The following is a 14,211-nucleotide window of genomic DNA, read 5'->3' on the forward strand; positions in this document are numbered from 1 at the left end:
GCCAAAGCTAACACGATGTCGTTTCTTTATATTAGTGATGTATAACCTCAACACCTCGACACACACCTTCAGTGCATCACACACACCTCGAATTAGCATTTCGCTCCCACATGTTGTTGAATAAATAACAAATGGTGTAGGTTTGTTCTCAGAAAGTGGCACTGTTGTGTGTGTATATGTGCGTGTGTGTGTGTGTTTAAATAACAACAACAAACCTAAAAAAGGCCCTTATCTAATAACTTGTCATCCTATTCATAGTTGCATTTGAATAAATGTACTTAGTTCAGCATAAATACATGCATTTAACTACTGCTTTGACTCTACTTAATATATTTTCATGAAAGCAGTCTTAAATAATTCTTTTTTTATGCAATACTAATAACTAGATTTTTAACATCAAAACTAAGATATACTCTGGAAAGATAATATATGGTTTTTAAGGGTAAAATTCAAATTATTCTGTAAAGAAAAAAACAATTGCAGGTTAATTAGAGCTTGTTGTTTAAAAGAAAAAGAAAAAAAATCCCTGGGGGGATGACCCCCCCCGAACATTAATCCCCCAGTGCTGAAAATCAGAGAAACGCCCCTGGGGTACGGACAATTAAGTCAAGGGTTCTTTTTTTGTAATGATAATGCAAAAGAAAAATAAATAAACAGAAATGCTATTTAATTACTATCATTAACCAGTGTTTTTAGTCCACAGTTACTTTATTTTTTTAAATATACTTTCCCAGTGTGAGCACCAGCGGCAGATTTTTTTTTAAAAAAGACATTAGGCAGCTGGCAACGGCACTAATTTATTTTTTTTTAACTTAAAAAAAAAAAAAAAATCAATATCAGGGAGTGTATGCAGAGAACAGTAGAGTAAGAGAAAATGAAAAAAGCCAAAAGGAGACAAATTAGCAAATTTGCCCATACTGTACTACTGCTGGTTTTTAATTGTTACTGTTTGTCAGTGAAGTTGTTGGCTGTTTGTAATAATGATAATCAGTAAAAATAAATAAATAAATACATATTTTGGGGGGGTGGTTTGGGGCCAGGGGAACCTTGCCTCGGGCCCTGAATGTGCCAGGTTCTGCACTGGTGAGCACAATAAACTCAAACAACTTGGTTCAAAATACAGAATCTGTAGAAGAAGTTAGAGCAGCGTACGTCCTCACTGCTGCATGTAAACTGTATTTGTGTGAATTCACAGAGAAAACTGAAAGTATTAAGGTGATGGTATCAGTGTTTTTTTGACTCAGAGCATCTTTGTGCACATTTTATCTTAATCATGGATAAAGTATATTAATAAAAACTTAAAAATCCAATAACTTCACTTTCCCTTATTTGGCTTTTAACTTAACTTTAACTATTTTTTTTTAAAAAATATTATTTTTTATTTACACATTTTAGTCTTTTTTATTGTTAAACTAGATGGTATATAATTTATTATTTTTAATGATTTTAATCTATTATTATACTTCATGAAGTTATCCTTTCATTTACCTTTAATATACTGTTTAGTGTGTTTTTTAAAAATTAATTAATCAATTCACTGATTTCCTTATAAGTTATTATTATAATTATTATTATTTATTATGGTAGTGTTTACTTTGTTCCTGGAATAAATGAGTACTCTTATTTTATGGCTATAATTAATTACAAAGTCTTATTCTTTTATTGGTGTGTTTGTGAACTTGTGTGTATGTGTACTTGTGCATGTGTACTTGTGTGTATGTGTTTGTGGTTTTATTGTATGGAGCTCTTTGCGTTACAGTTCTGCTTGTATGAAAAGTGCTATAAAAATAAAGTCTGATTGACGGATTGTCTCAGAGTTTTGAAAAGGTCACATGATGAAGCCCAAACTAAGTCCGTGACACCTGAACAAACTCGGTCTGCTGATGAAAACGGCGAAATGAGGTCAAAAGCCAAATGAGCACGTGGATTTAAGTTGGCGCGAAGACAGGAGGAGGAATTAAATACTTTTAAAAATATATCTTTGAACGTCAGGAAATAAAAATGCATCTCTCCTGAAACTGCGGAGCTGTACAGCCTTGGTCTGTCTGCATCTCTTCACCTCTGCAGTCTCTCCATGTGTCTGAATTTCTATGGAAACACTTTTGTAAACCTTCATGGTCTTTCTTTAAAGTGAAAGCATATTGTCCTCTGTCCCTCTGTGTCTGTCTGCTGCAGGTGATGGCGTCGAGACTGAACACTCAGAGGTCAAACTGAACTATAATAACTACAGATTATTTTGATTGGAGTCACTTAAAACTCAGAGATGTTTTCTGGTTTTCAAATTATTCAAATTTGCTTCCACTGTCCACTTTGTGCTACCTAAGGGACTGTTCTTCATTTATCAGAGGAAGCTACAAATATTTCTCCTTGAGCCTCCCTGAGTGACTTGGGGAAACATGTATGACTCTCCCTTCAACATAGATCAGTTCAAAAAAGTAAAAGTTTGATGTGTGAAAGCGAAAAGTTAAAGATGAAATCTTGAAGTTGAAATAATCCTCGGTTTTTCGCTCATGTCGTGCACGCTGGTTAGTTCATGCAAACGATTTATTTTTGACCAAATTCTAAATGACACATGTAGAATAAAGTGATTTAATGAAATATCATTACTTTAAGCTCAGATTCAATTTTGGGTTTTTTTTTTTTGATGAAAGAATTAATTGCCAAGATGTGTCCAAGGACCAGCGCTATGAAAATTTCTGGGGGGTTTTTTTAGAAAAAAAGGGGAAAAAAAAGAAAAAAAACATGTCTTTGAAACCGCATGTTTTCTTTCACAACAAATAAAAATAATAATAAAAAATAAAAATAATTTTTTATTTTTATTTTTTAACATATGAAGCGTGACTTACAAACCGCATTTTATTTAAAAATCGGTGGTAAAGTAAATAGAAAACTCATCCATGTCAAATTTGATGCCCCTCCCTAACTAAAACAGCCCTGCAGCTCTGCTCCTCTAAACACACACACACACACACACACACACACACACACACACACACACACACACACACACACACACACACACACACACACACACACACACACACACACACACACACACACCCCTCCCTCATAAATAACAACCAGTCCCTAGCAGAGCTGAAAGTATATGAACAGCTTAAAATATCAAATGTAATGTATAAAATAGCCTTTCGTCTCTCCAAATAATGAACTCTGAGGGAAAGAAAGACAAAAAAAAAAAAAGAAAAGAAGAAGCTATGTTCTGTCTGGTCAGAGCAAAACATCATCTTCATCCCAACTCTGGACTTCAGCCATGACATCCTACACACACACACACACACACACACACACACACACACACACACACACACACACACACACACACACACACACACACACACACACACACACACACACACACACACACACAAGGAGGAGAATAAAATGAAATGGTCCTTCCTGGCTCTTAAAATAAAATCCTGCCATATGTCCCGAGTAGCCACGGTGCTTTAGAGGCTCAGCAGAAGTGAACAGCTGCTTGGACAGAGACAGTTCGGGGACGGACGGGAGGACTTGTTGGCCTAATGCGCTGGAAAACTAATCAATTAGCAGCAGCCCGGCACCAACTGACACTCGATGGGGAAACAAGCGGCGCTGGTGCCAAAGAGTGAATAACAACAGGGCGATCAGCAGCTCAGAGGAAGGAGGGAGACTGACGGCCAAGAGAGATCACATTTTACTATCAGCCATTAATCAGTTAACAAGACAATTACGGCACATGGGAAATAAAGGAAGTGATGGGAAATATAAATAATCGCTGAAGTGCACGGAGCAGATTGTACTCATTTAGGGATCACTTTCTGCACAAATCACAAACAGATTTTCTTGAAAGCTTTCGCTGAAACTTTCCGGGAGCTAGAAATCATCTTAACACCTCGTGTGAAAAAACAGCAATGAGATTTTGAATTATTAGGCTTTAAGGTGCTGTTTATTATTATTATTATTATTATCAGTAATTCTATTTCTGCAGATCAAGACTGCAAAACTGACTTTTTTATTAAAGCACCCTTTATAAAGCATTTATACATTGTATCTAATGGATTTATTAATGAATCATTAATGAAGGCTTTATAGATCCGTTACAAGACAATAATAAGAAAACTTTTGGATTTGTAGGTTACAAAATCTTTTCAGCAGGTGTTAATCGTCCATCCAACCCTGCAAACCAAAAGTTGTTCTAATTAATGGTTTATTATTAATTAATAAGGCATTAATAAATACTTTATTGACCATGAATAAAGCACGTAGTTACAATTCAATAAACCTTTATAAACAAGCTTTATTAGAGCGTTAGTGCCATCTATTAACTAATCAACCAGTCAAATACTCAATTTTTAATTTATAAAGATAATATTTTCAGATTTATAATTGCTGCTCAAACAAAGGGAGCAAATTCAAAAAGTCACTTTTGGCTGTGAGCACGTGTGATGGACATTTTCTCTATTTTCTGGCCTTTTAATGGCAAAATGAGTGATTAGCTGTAAAAACAGTCAACAGATTCATCGATAATAAAATTAACGTGAAATGAAATGGAAATGATTTTTAATGTGCAGAAAAGATATTAAAGTAGCTTTTGCACGTCCTTCAGAATCAGTTATATCGTGCATTTTTTTCTAAATATGTTTTATGTCATGGTGCTTTTTTAATAAATCAAAACATTTTTGATTGTTGGTGAAAAAGAATTTAAAAATAAAAGCTACTTTGGACCGTGGGAACTTCGGGTTGACAGTCTCTCTACTTTCTGGCTTTTTAACGATTGGCTGATTGAATGCAAAAACAAACAGATTGATCACTAATGATAATAATCATGACAAAAATGCTTTTAAATCAGCAGAAAAAAGACTTATTAACACAGCTTTTGCGCCTCCTGCACAAACCTCACTCTTGAGTGTTGCAGCCTCATTTTTAGCACCTCTTAATATACTTATCTGTAATTCATGCACCAAAAAACAAAAGCAAATTCCTTGCAAACAAAAACCTACTTGCCAATAAATCTTTTTCTGATTCCTTTTTATCCTAAATCTGTAACTGAAATGAAATATCAAAGCAGTTCACAATGTAAATTAAGAGCCATCCTGACACTGATTTTGGGATGTACAGTTGAGCATCCGTCCAACACAGTATAGTTTTTGAAATTAAAGGACAACATACATTTAAACGGCCACAAAAGAAAGCAAACAGACTTCAGCACAGCGATCAAGCAAAGCTGACACACACTCAGAGGAAATAAATATCTCATCGTGGCCAGAAAACACAGAAAACACTCAGGAATTTAGTGGGAGGACAGTGTTCCTGGTACCGCTCAGACATCCTGCTAATAACACAAGACGTCCACCAATAAAACCACCTCAGCACCAAAACTTGTGGCTACACCTGGCCTCTCCGCCGATCACTGCTCCGTGTGTGTGCGTGTCTCATGAATAAATCACGCCTTGGACCGGGTTGTGTGTGTGTGTGTGTGTGTGACAGCGAGGCAGTAAAACGTTAATTGATGACAAGTGTTAGTTAAAGCGAGGTTACGATACATGAGCTGCTCAGCAGGCAACGTGATCCCGCCTCAGCTTATGATTTAATGTCACTCCACCGAGGAAGAGGAAGCACTTTAACACACAGATAAAAACCGTCTCCAAAAATGATTAAGTTTTTACACGAAGCTGCAAAGCCGTAACAGCTCCCTTTAACGCCATGTCATTGTAATAGCTTTTAAAAATAAATAAAAAAACAACTTAAACCGTGAGTGTTCCTTTAACACCACGCTGAACCTGAAAAGGAGAAGACAAACCTCGCAAAAGCCTGTGCGAGTACAAGTAGTGACAGGCTGTGTTTGAGCCTATTAAGAGTCCATACAGCCCAAAGACAGCGTGAAAAACTCATTATTTCATACTCATCCAGCAGTCAATCACAAGAACGCACACGTTTCAACACAAAAAAGGAAATCTTTACCTGAATATCCATGAGGAAAAGCTTCTTTAAAGACAAAAAAAAGACAATGTGTGTGAGGGGAGGGGGGGTGAGAAGCAGGACGCGAGCCAAAGTTTGGTTCCTGGTGTATGTGGCTCCCCGTTAGGAACTCGGAGGGAGTGTTTGGCTCTGAGAGGGAGTAAATGAGGGGAACATGTTAGTACACTGAGTCTGAGAGAGTTTGGCTCCCAGCTACGCTCTGATTAATATCAGATCTCCCTCTCTCCTCGCCTGCCTCTTGACAATCTTGTCACATCTGGCTGACAAATCCTCACAAGCCTTTTGGTGGCAGCGCGGAGCACGGGGTGGCTGCTGTGTGTGTGTGTGGAGTTTGGGGGGTGTTAAGGGGGTAGGCTGGGGCCAGGAGGGGCGGATTGCAGCTCGAGGAGACGCTGAAGGGGGTAAAAGGCTGGAGCAGATATACCCCCCTCCCCCCCTTCTCATCCTCTCACGGATGGACCATCGTGAACCTAATGAAGCTGACGAGGCTGGCAGGCTACAGTCGCCACATAAACACACACACAAGTCGGTAAAGACGAGCAGGGGCCCTGTGTGTGTGTCGTTCTCTGTTACACGTGTGTGTGTATGTGTGTGTGTGTTGTGCCCCGGGGCCCTGCAGCACTAAAGAAGAACAGAGAGACACCCACAGTAAGAGCTGGAGGTGGAAAGAGGAAACAAACGGTGGAACGAGGGAGATAGCAGCAGGAATAAAGAGACAGGACATGAGTGTGTTAAAGGAAAAGCCACAGAGGGCCACTCGACTCACATTTCTGTCTCACACACACACGCAAAACAAATCTAAATCACTTTCATGGATTGCAGGAGTAATGGCCTCTCACACAATGAAAAAGGCAACCTGTTAGAGGAGCATAAAACGGGCGAGGGTGGAAACAAAACAAAAAAAAAAACACCTAACAGGGCAAATTTATAGCAGAGTGTGATCATAATGCATTTATAAAATTATATATTTTTTAATCTGGTTATTATTTATTTTGATATTTGCAAAATAAGGGGAGATTTAACAGCTAATACTAAGCTGAATTCACTCTGCTCTGCAAGATTCAAGGTTACACTTCACTTGTGTGACAATAAAAATAAATGCTATGATGCTATTTTTCATACCTTAAACTACTGCTAAAATGTTATATACTCATAGCAAAAGATCAGTGCATTTTTATTTTTTTTCATTAAAATTCTAGCTATTGTAAAGCACAAAATAATAAACATGATAATTGACTAAAAATTGTCTCTAAGATTTACATTAATAAATAATTTGATTTTTTTTTAAAAAGCATATCAAGAAACTATTAGGCAGCCAATTAAATTATGTTTAAATTTCCGCTAAATTTAAAAAAAAATTAAATGATGTTATTATTTCAGGTGAAAAATAAATTTTAAAAAATGTAAAAAATTAAGTAATACATAAGCAATTATATTGTTTTCATGTCAGCTAAAAAATAAATAAAAAAGGACAAAGTAAGTAATAAATATTAAATCATTTAAGTTGTTTTATTTTAGCTAAAAACTTAAATTGAAAATGTAAAAGTAGTAATAAATAAGCAAGTGATTAAAATTTTGTTTTTATTCCAGCTAAAAAAAAAATAAAAATGTAAAAAAGGTAATACATAAGCTAGCAACTAAACTGTTATTTCCAATAAAAAATGTAATAATTAAGTTCTAAATAATCAAGCATTCAAATTGTTTTTATTTCAGCTTGGATGACCAGACAGCATCTGTTTCATCATTAAATCTATTGTCATCATCTTGGAAGTTAAACTCCAGTCTGTCTGGATGCTGCAGACTAACAGGGAATAAACCACAATTGTTTCTCCTCCAACTGTTTAGTGATTACACACACACATACTGTACACAAACACACACACACACACACACACACACACACACACACACACACACACACAAACACACACACACACACACACACACACACACTGTTTTGCAGCTACCGACATCACCACCACCACCACACAGACAGCTCAGCTAATTGTTACATTATGGCTGCAACAAAACATTAGGCTGCTCTTAAATTACATTCCAATAGGCTGTGGCCAGCAGCCAGGAGGCTACAGGAGGCCGGCTGCTCTGTTAAACCCGAAATACGAACGGACAGACGGGCGGATGCAGAGCAGGCCCAGGTAAGAAGTGGAGGCTCTCACCTCAAACACCTTTTTCTCACAGGTATTGTCTTTAGGACAAGAGTGAAAGTGTTCAGGAACAAAACAATAAAATAAACTGATAAACAGAAAGTTCTGATTAGAATCAAACAAAAAAAGGAAAATCAAAGACATGATTTCAGAAAAGTGGGTGAAAAGGAGAACAGGGAAGTTGCTGTTTATTGGGAGTTGTCTCTGAAGGCATGTGAGGACAATCTCTGTCCACAGTGACTTAGGGCAAAGACGCTCACATTTCATTTCAAGCGTTTTGTGAGCAACTCAAAGTCATAGAAACATCATCTTTTTTGGATCAGTTTTGAAAACTTTTCAAGGCAGTTTAAAAATTTTCAAATGCCAGATTTGGATCCATGTTTCACTTTTTCTTTTTCTTAATTTAAATTCAAATTTTGGCAATTTTAATTTATTTTGACAAAGTTTTTACACATGTTGCTTGCATTTTGGAACAATTCATATTAACATTTAAAATAAAAAAGCACATTTCTCTAAAAGGTATCTAAAAAAGGACCATTTTGGCATATTTCACTGAAAGTCAGACGCATAATCGGAGTTTTGGCTCTGTTATCCAAAAATTTCCAATGCTACCAAGCTCTACAGACCACCATGTGACAACTTGTAACAACAAATTTTAAAGAAGATATCAATTAATGTGGAATCACAGCAAAACTACAGACTGTACCAGCATGTTTCTACTCGTACATTAAGCAGCAAATGCGCACAAACGTAATCCTGAAATATTAAACATTTCTATTCTTCTTAAAAGTCTGCACTCCTCCCGCCTGTCACTCTGATCTACATAAACTCCTTCCACTTTGTCTTTGTTAAACATCTCCTGTTTATGTGTTCAGGCGGTGTGTGTGTGAGAGTGTGTGTGAGAGAGAGAAGAGCAGACGGAGAAAAGCAGTGAAAAGCCGTCTCTCTTACCTCGGCCATTGTCATTTAGTCGGATGTTTCCAAGGATACCGTGGAGTTTGCCATTCCCTGCGAGTCCCACAAAACAACTGCCTCCAACTCTCCCGTCCGCACAGATACTAACGCAAAAGAGCCATCACACCCAGCAGCATCTCCTTCAACAACACACACACACAGTCACTCACACACACACACACACGGAGCCACCAACACTCCACAAAAAAAGAGAAGTCACTGTGCTTTTACTCTCACTGCTCGGCACACACACACACTCGCATATACACACACACACACGCCTCCTCTGCTTTCTCTCCTCTAATGTTGCCGTGGACTGGCTCTAAACTACTCAAGATGTTCAGTGTGTGTGTCTGAGTGTGTGTGTGTTGAAACTGGGCACAGGGGATTGGAATGAGATCCTCCCACTCGGCATTCTCACCTCAGGAGCTGCCTGCTCCCTCCCTTAGCCTGCGCGCACAACACATGCACGCACAGATAGAGGTGTGCATGCTCAGACACACACACACACGCACATGCATGCACGCACGCACGCACACACACACACACCCACACACACACACACACACATCTACCCCCTCAGAGTCACAGGGCAGTCCCCTCACAGCTGGCTGGAAGAGGGCATGACACTCATCTTTCACAGAGATTTGATCAAAAGGAATCACAAAGGCTGGAGGCTCTCCTAATGCAGTCAGGGGAGACTCTCCCTCTCTCCCCCTCGCTCTCTCTCCCTCTCGCTCTCTGTCTGAGTAATGCCCTAAATCAACGTTGCCCCTCTTGGTGCACACAGCCCAGTGTGTGTGTCTGGATTCACCTTAACACAGCTCTGTGAACAGCCTCCATAACAAGTTATGCCTTGTGCCGTCAGGAATGTGTCAGTGTCTGTGTCGAGTGTTTCTCAGGAGGAGGGGGACTTCACACATGACAAAAACGAAATCTGTGTTATCTTTAGGAATACGTGTACCCCAGGTTGGGTATCAAACCTCAACACTGACGCACATGTGTCCACGGCGCAGAGTATTGAGAACTTATAAGCGTTAAAAAACAGACACCGAATGTCTGGTTTAGATTTATTATCTAGTTCACTTATTTTATTGGAAAGATTTAAGTCAAAAGTTTGTCAATTTTAGAATCAGTTATTCCAAAAACATTTTTTTGTGGACCTAACAGCAATCTCTTTTGGTTTTGTCGGAAAAAATACTACTTAAACACTCAAAACTATTGTATTGGTGCAATCACAAATGCCAGCCCTTGTGTAAAACCAATACAAACTACAGTACGTGTAGGTTTTTTGTTTGTATTTTTAGTCTTTTTTTCTGACTTTCAGGGATTCGGAAATTTGAGATGTTGGAACAAAAAGCACGGCATCGAAGAAATGCTCCTAATGTTTTATACACATGATATGTGTCTACGCCTCAAGATTCATCCAATAAATATTACAGTCATCTTTGTCAATAGGCTTGGGCAGTATCACGGTATTATGGTATACCAGGATATTTAGAAAGGTATGTTTTACAATACAGTCATGAATACAGTCGCGCCTCTTTCTATTAAACTTATTGTATTGCACAGCAGGCACCACCAGAGTTTAGTCTCCGGTCTGTCCTGGTGGAACAGACAGCGACACCTAGTGGTGGAGGGAGAAGTTACAGGACTGTAAACAGCCGGCGGCCAGCCGGCAGAGAGAGAGACCGCGGAGAATAACGGCGTGTATTTTTTCCATCTATCTTGGTGAATTAAGGATTTATTTTCACCAAACCAAAGCTGATGGTTGTTGGAACAGTGGACTTATTAACTAGATTACTAACAACCAAGAAATCAAAACTGTTTGGGTTCATTTTATGTATTTTATGGTGAGTGTGAACGATGGAAAAGGCGTGCAGTTGTATTTCTCTGCTTAATATGGAAAATAAGTGTGAAAATATTACTTTTCTTAACATTTTGTGGATTTTTTTTCATTGTGTAAAGCTGAAAGTAGTGCACACTGGGGAAATTTCAGAAAGGTATGAAAGCATGAAATATTATACCGCCCAAACCTAGTTTTCACCTATTTTCCTTGACTCTTACTTCTCTGCTTCAGTGTTTTGTTTTGTTTTTCGTCCATGTCTTTCCTCTCTGTGGTGCGAGGGAAAGCTCTGATGATTTTAGCCATTAGAGGCATCTGCTAATCCACAAATTACACAGCAAGTTTAAACAGGTACACCTGGTGTGCTCTACCTGTGGCAGCTAAAAGGAGGGAGGGAGGGGACACTTTTAAAGCTGTGGTTCCCAACTGGACCAGATTTTTCCCTTGTCATTTGTTCAAGGTCCACACATTTTAATTTACCCCTATATTTAGTTTTATTTGACAACACGTTGGCTGAGAACACCGAAATACACTTTTTAAACACAACAAGACAGTCATTGCTTTTTTTTTTGTAGCTTTGCAAACGTGTTTTTATTATTCTAGAGAAGTCACCTTTTGTGATTTTATCTATGAGTCTCATGGGTGTGACTGCTTTTTCATATTACTGGCGCCTCCTACCGAAGGCAATATTCTGGTTTTTGAATCTTGAATCTTGAAAGAAATAAACCAAGAATAAACAGAAATAAAAGCCCCTTGCCAGAAATTCACCTTAATTCATAAGAAAGTGTTTTTTTTACAACCTTGACATGTTCATAAGTCACCTGCAGTCCATTCAGAATGGACCCATGACCAATTTTTTGGACTGCGACCCACCAGTTGGGAACCACTGCTGTAAAGGGATAGGGATATAAAAAAGTAAAAAAGGATAGAAAAAACAGACTTTTTAAGAACCCTAATTTATCCAGAAAGTATTAATGAACACTTCTGTTATCCACTGCACCATATTTCTATCTTTTAAAAGCTTCTTGTATAATCTCATTTTCCTGCTTTTACCCACCGAGGCCTCGGCAGGGAGGGGGGTTTGGTGCCTTGCTAAAAGGTATCTCAGCTGAAGTAGGAGGAAAAAGAGTTACTCATCCACTTTCCCCACCCACATTCTCCCAGCGAGGAACTCAACCTGACAACCCTCCAATCATCAACGCGCTCCTCTAACCTCTAGGCGAGCAACACCCCCTGACTTGACATTCAGAAATTTGCCAAGCAGCCTCGACGCTAACTGATAAAAATGCAGCTAATGGCCCTTGAAGTTGGACATTAAAACTGCATTACTTTCCACAGGAGATCAAAGCCCTTCTTGTTTGTGAAAAGCCCAAAATGTTATGAGGTTACATATATGGATGAGAGACATCCCGTCAAGGCATGTAGCGCAAGGTTGGAAAGCCCTACACTCCCCTGCGGTCGTCCAGGCAAGCAGATCTGCTTACCGGCCTTGTATTTATTCCATACCTAAGGGATGCATACCAAACACAGCCCCAGACCTGGCCTGGATTAGGTCTGCGCTGCTTGTCAGATTGCTGCTCCCTGGGCTGGAGCAAGGCGGACGTATTTGCGCCCCGGGGGCTGCGCGTAGAAGCTGCAGCTAAAACCACAGCAAATAAACTCCATGTGCAGCAGAACAGGTCACGCTGCCTACTTACATGTCTGTCATTAGCCTTCCTGCAGGGGAGAGACGGGCTTGAGTACTTGAGCAGATGAGCAGCTTTGGGAGAGCATTGCACACTCCTTTACAAGTTCTTTATTTGACGAAGACGAGCACAATACTGACCACAGCGAACACTTGGGCTCTGTCACTGTTGGTGAAATGATACATTTGGGCTGATTTATATATCAGACGCGTCAGCGACGTGATGATTTAAGGAGCCACCTGGAAGAATTTCACGGCTATAATTTCATTGATGGTCAGATTCTGACACAGCCCCCTCTGCAAAAAAAAATTGGATTTAATTGCCAACTATTTAGACAATTGTTGATTTATTAATGAATCTATTAAATGTTAGAAAAGAGAAAAATGAGGTGTCAGGTGGCTCATGGGATAGAGCGTGCTCCCCCATGTACAAAGGCAATGTCCTCAAAATGAAACGGCAGCAAAACATTCTTTCATTTTAGGGTTGTAGTTGACTAATGCATGTAAACTTGCCACCAAAGGTAGTTGCATAACCCTCAAAACAAGCCACAACATTACTCATCATGTGTGCACCAAACCAAGCCAAAAATATGTTGCAAGTTATTATGAAGTTAAACTTTACATTTCAGCACTGCCATGGTTAACACGTGGTTACGTTTTGACACAAAAATCACCTGATTATGGTTAGAAAAAGATCAGGTTTCGATTTAAAATACTCAAGTTTGGCAAGGAACAATCCATGTTTTGTCCTTGTAAAAAACATTTACTTTTCATAGTGCAATCTCACATACGTTTGGTGCCTAAAAAGCAGCCGGAAACACAGCAATGACTGCAGCTTGGCAGGTGTCTCGTTTCTGTGACAGACCATCCGCTATATATAATAAACATGCAAATGTAATGTTTCATTAACATTTTCTTCTGGTGACTTGGCTGGGTATTTAACAAATAACACTACACCTATTTGTACGTGTTATTAATAAAAAAAATATAATCAAAGTCAATATAATCACATGATCCACTTGTAGTTCAGCCTTAGTTTAGCTTCGTTTCAAGATGTGCTGGCTCTTATCTCTCCTCGCTGATGACCGTGTCATGCAGAACCTGCCCCAACACAGCCACAATACAAGGCAAGGGAAGATGTGTGTGTGTGTTTGAGAGAGTACACGCCACGTGTGTCATCCGAGTGTCGGCCTGCCTTTCCTCACTTAAGTTGACAGTAAAAAAAAAAGGCCAAAAGGGGAGCTATTACCTCCCCGCTCCCTGCAAACTGTCTGTACCAGGCTCCAGCCACCGCGCCAAATGGCCCGAGGTTTACCTGTCACTCCAGCGCCATTATTCAATACCGGCACTCTCATCGGGTCACTGTAAATCACACACAGGGCGGTTAAAGACCCCAGAAAGCTACTTTTAAATTGAGAGGAGATGAATCTAAGCTGGTGGGAGAGTTTGACGTGTGACAGAGCTTTTGGCAGCCTGGAAACTGTGACTCTTTTGTTTACTCCGGCCAGCGTGGACACGCAGCAGCGATGCAGTCGTGCGACAGTATGTATGTGATTATGTGTGAAGGAGATGGAAACCGATGT

The 14,211-nt window shown here is 39.2% G+C and overlaps 1 protein-coding gene across 2 annotated transcripts in view; it reads right to left on the reverse strand.

The window, feature by feature from the left end:
- LOC121945933 (basonuclin zinc finger protein 1) overlaps positions 1-14,211 on the reverse strand; it is a 77,064-nt gene that overhangs the window by 17,932 nt on the left and 44,921 nt on the right. The window contains exon 1 of one of the 2 annotated variants that reach the window (XM_042490311.2): positions 9,096-9,461. The exons of the other annotated variant lie outside the window; for it this stretch is intronic. Within the exon in view, the coding sequence (XP_042346245.2) occupies positions 9,096-9,110 (15 nt within the window). The 5' untranslated portion in view covers positions 9,111-9,461. Of the gene's footprint in view, positions 1-9,095; positions 9,462-14,211 lie in introns of those variants that run through there. 2 annotated transcript variants of the gene reach the window in all.

The sequence above is a fragment of the Plectropomus leopardus genome, chromosome 1 (assembly GCF_026936395.1).
Source record: "Plectropomus leopardus strain MGB_pleo_1.0 chromosome 1, ASM2693639v1, whole genome shotgun sequence".
Taxonomy (NCBI): Eukaryota; Metazoa; Chordata; class Actinopteri; order Perciformes; family Serranidae; genus Plectropomus; species Plectropomus leopardus.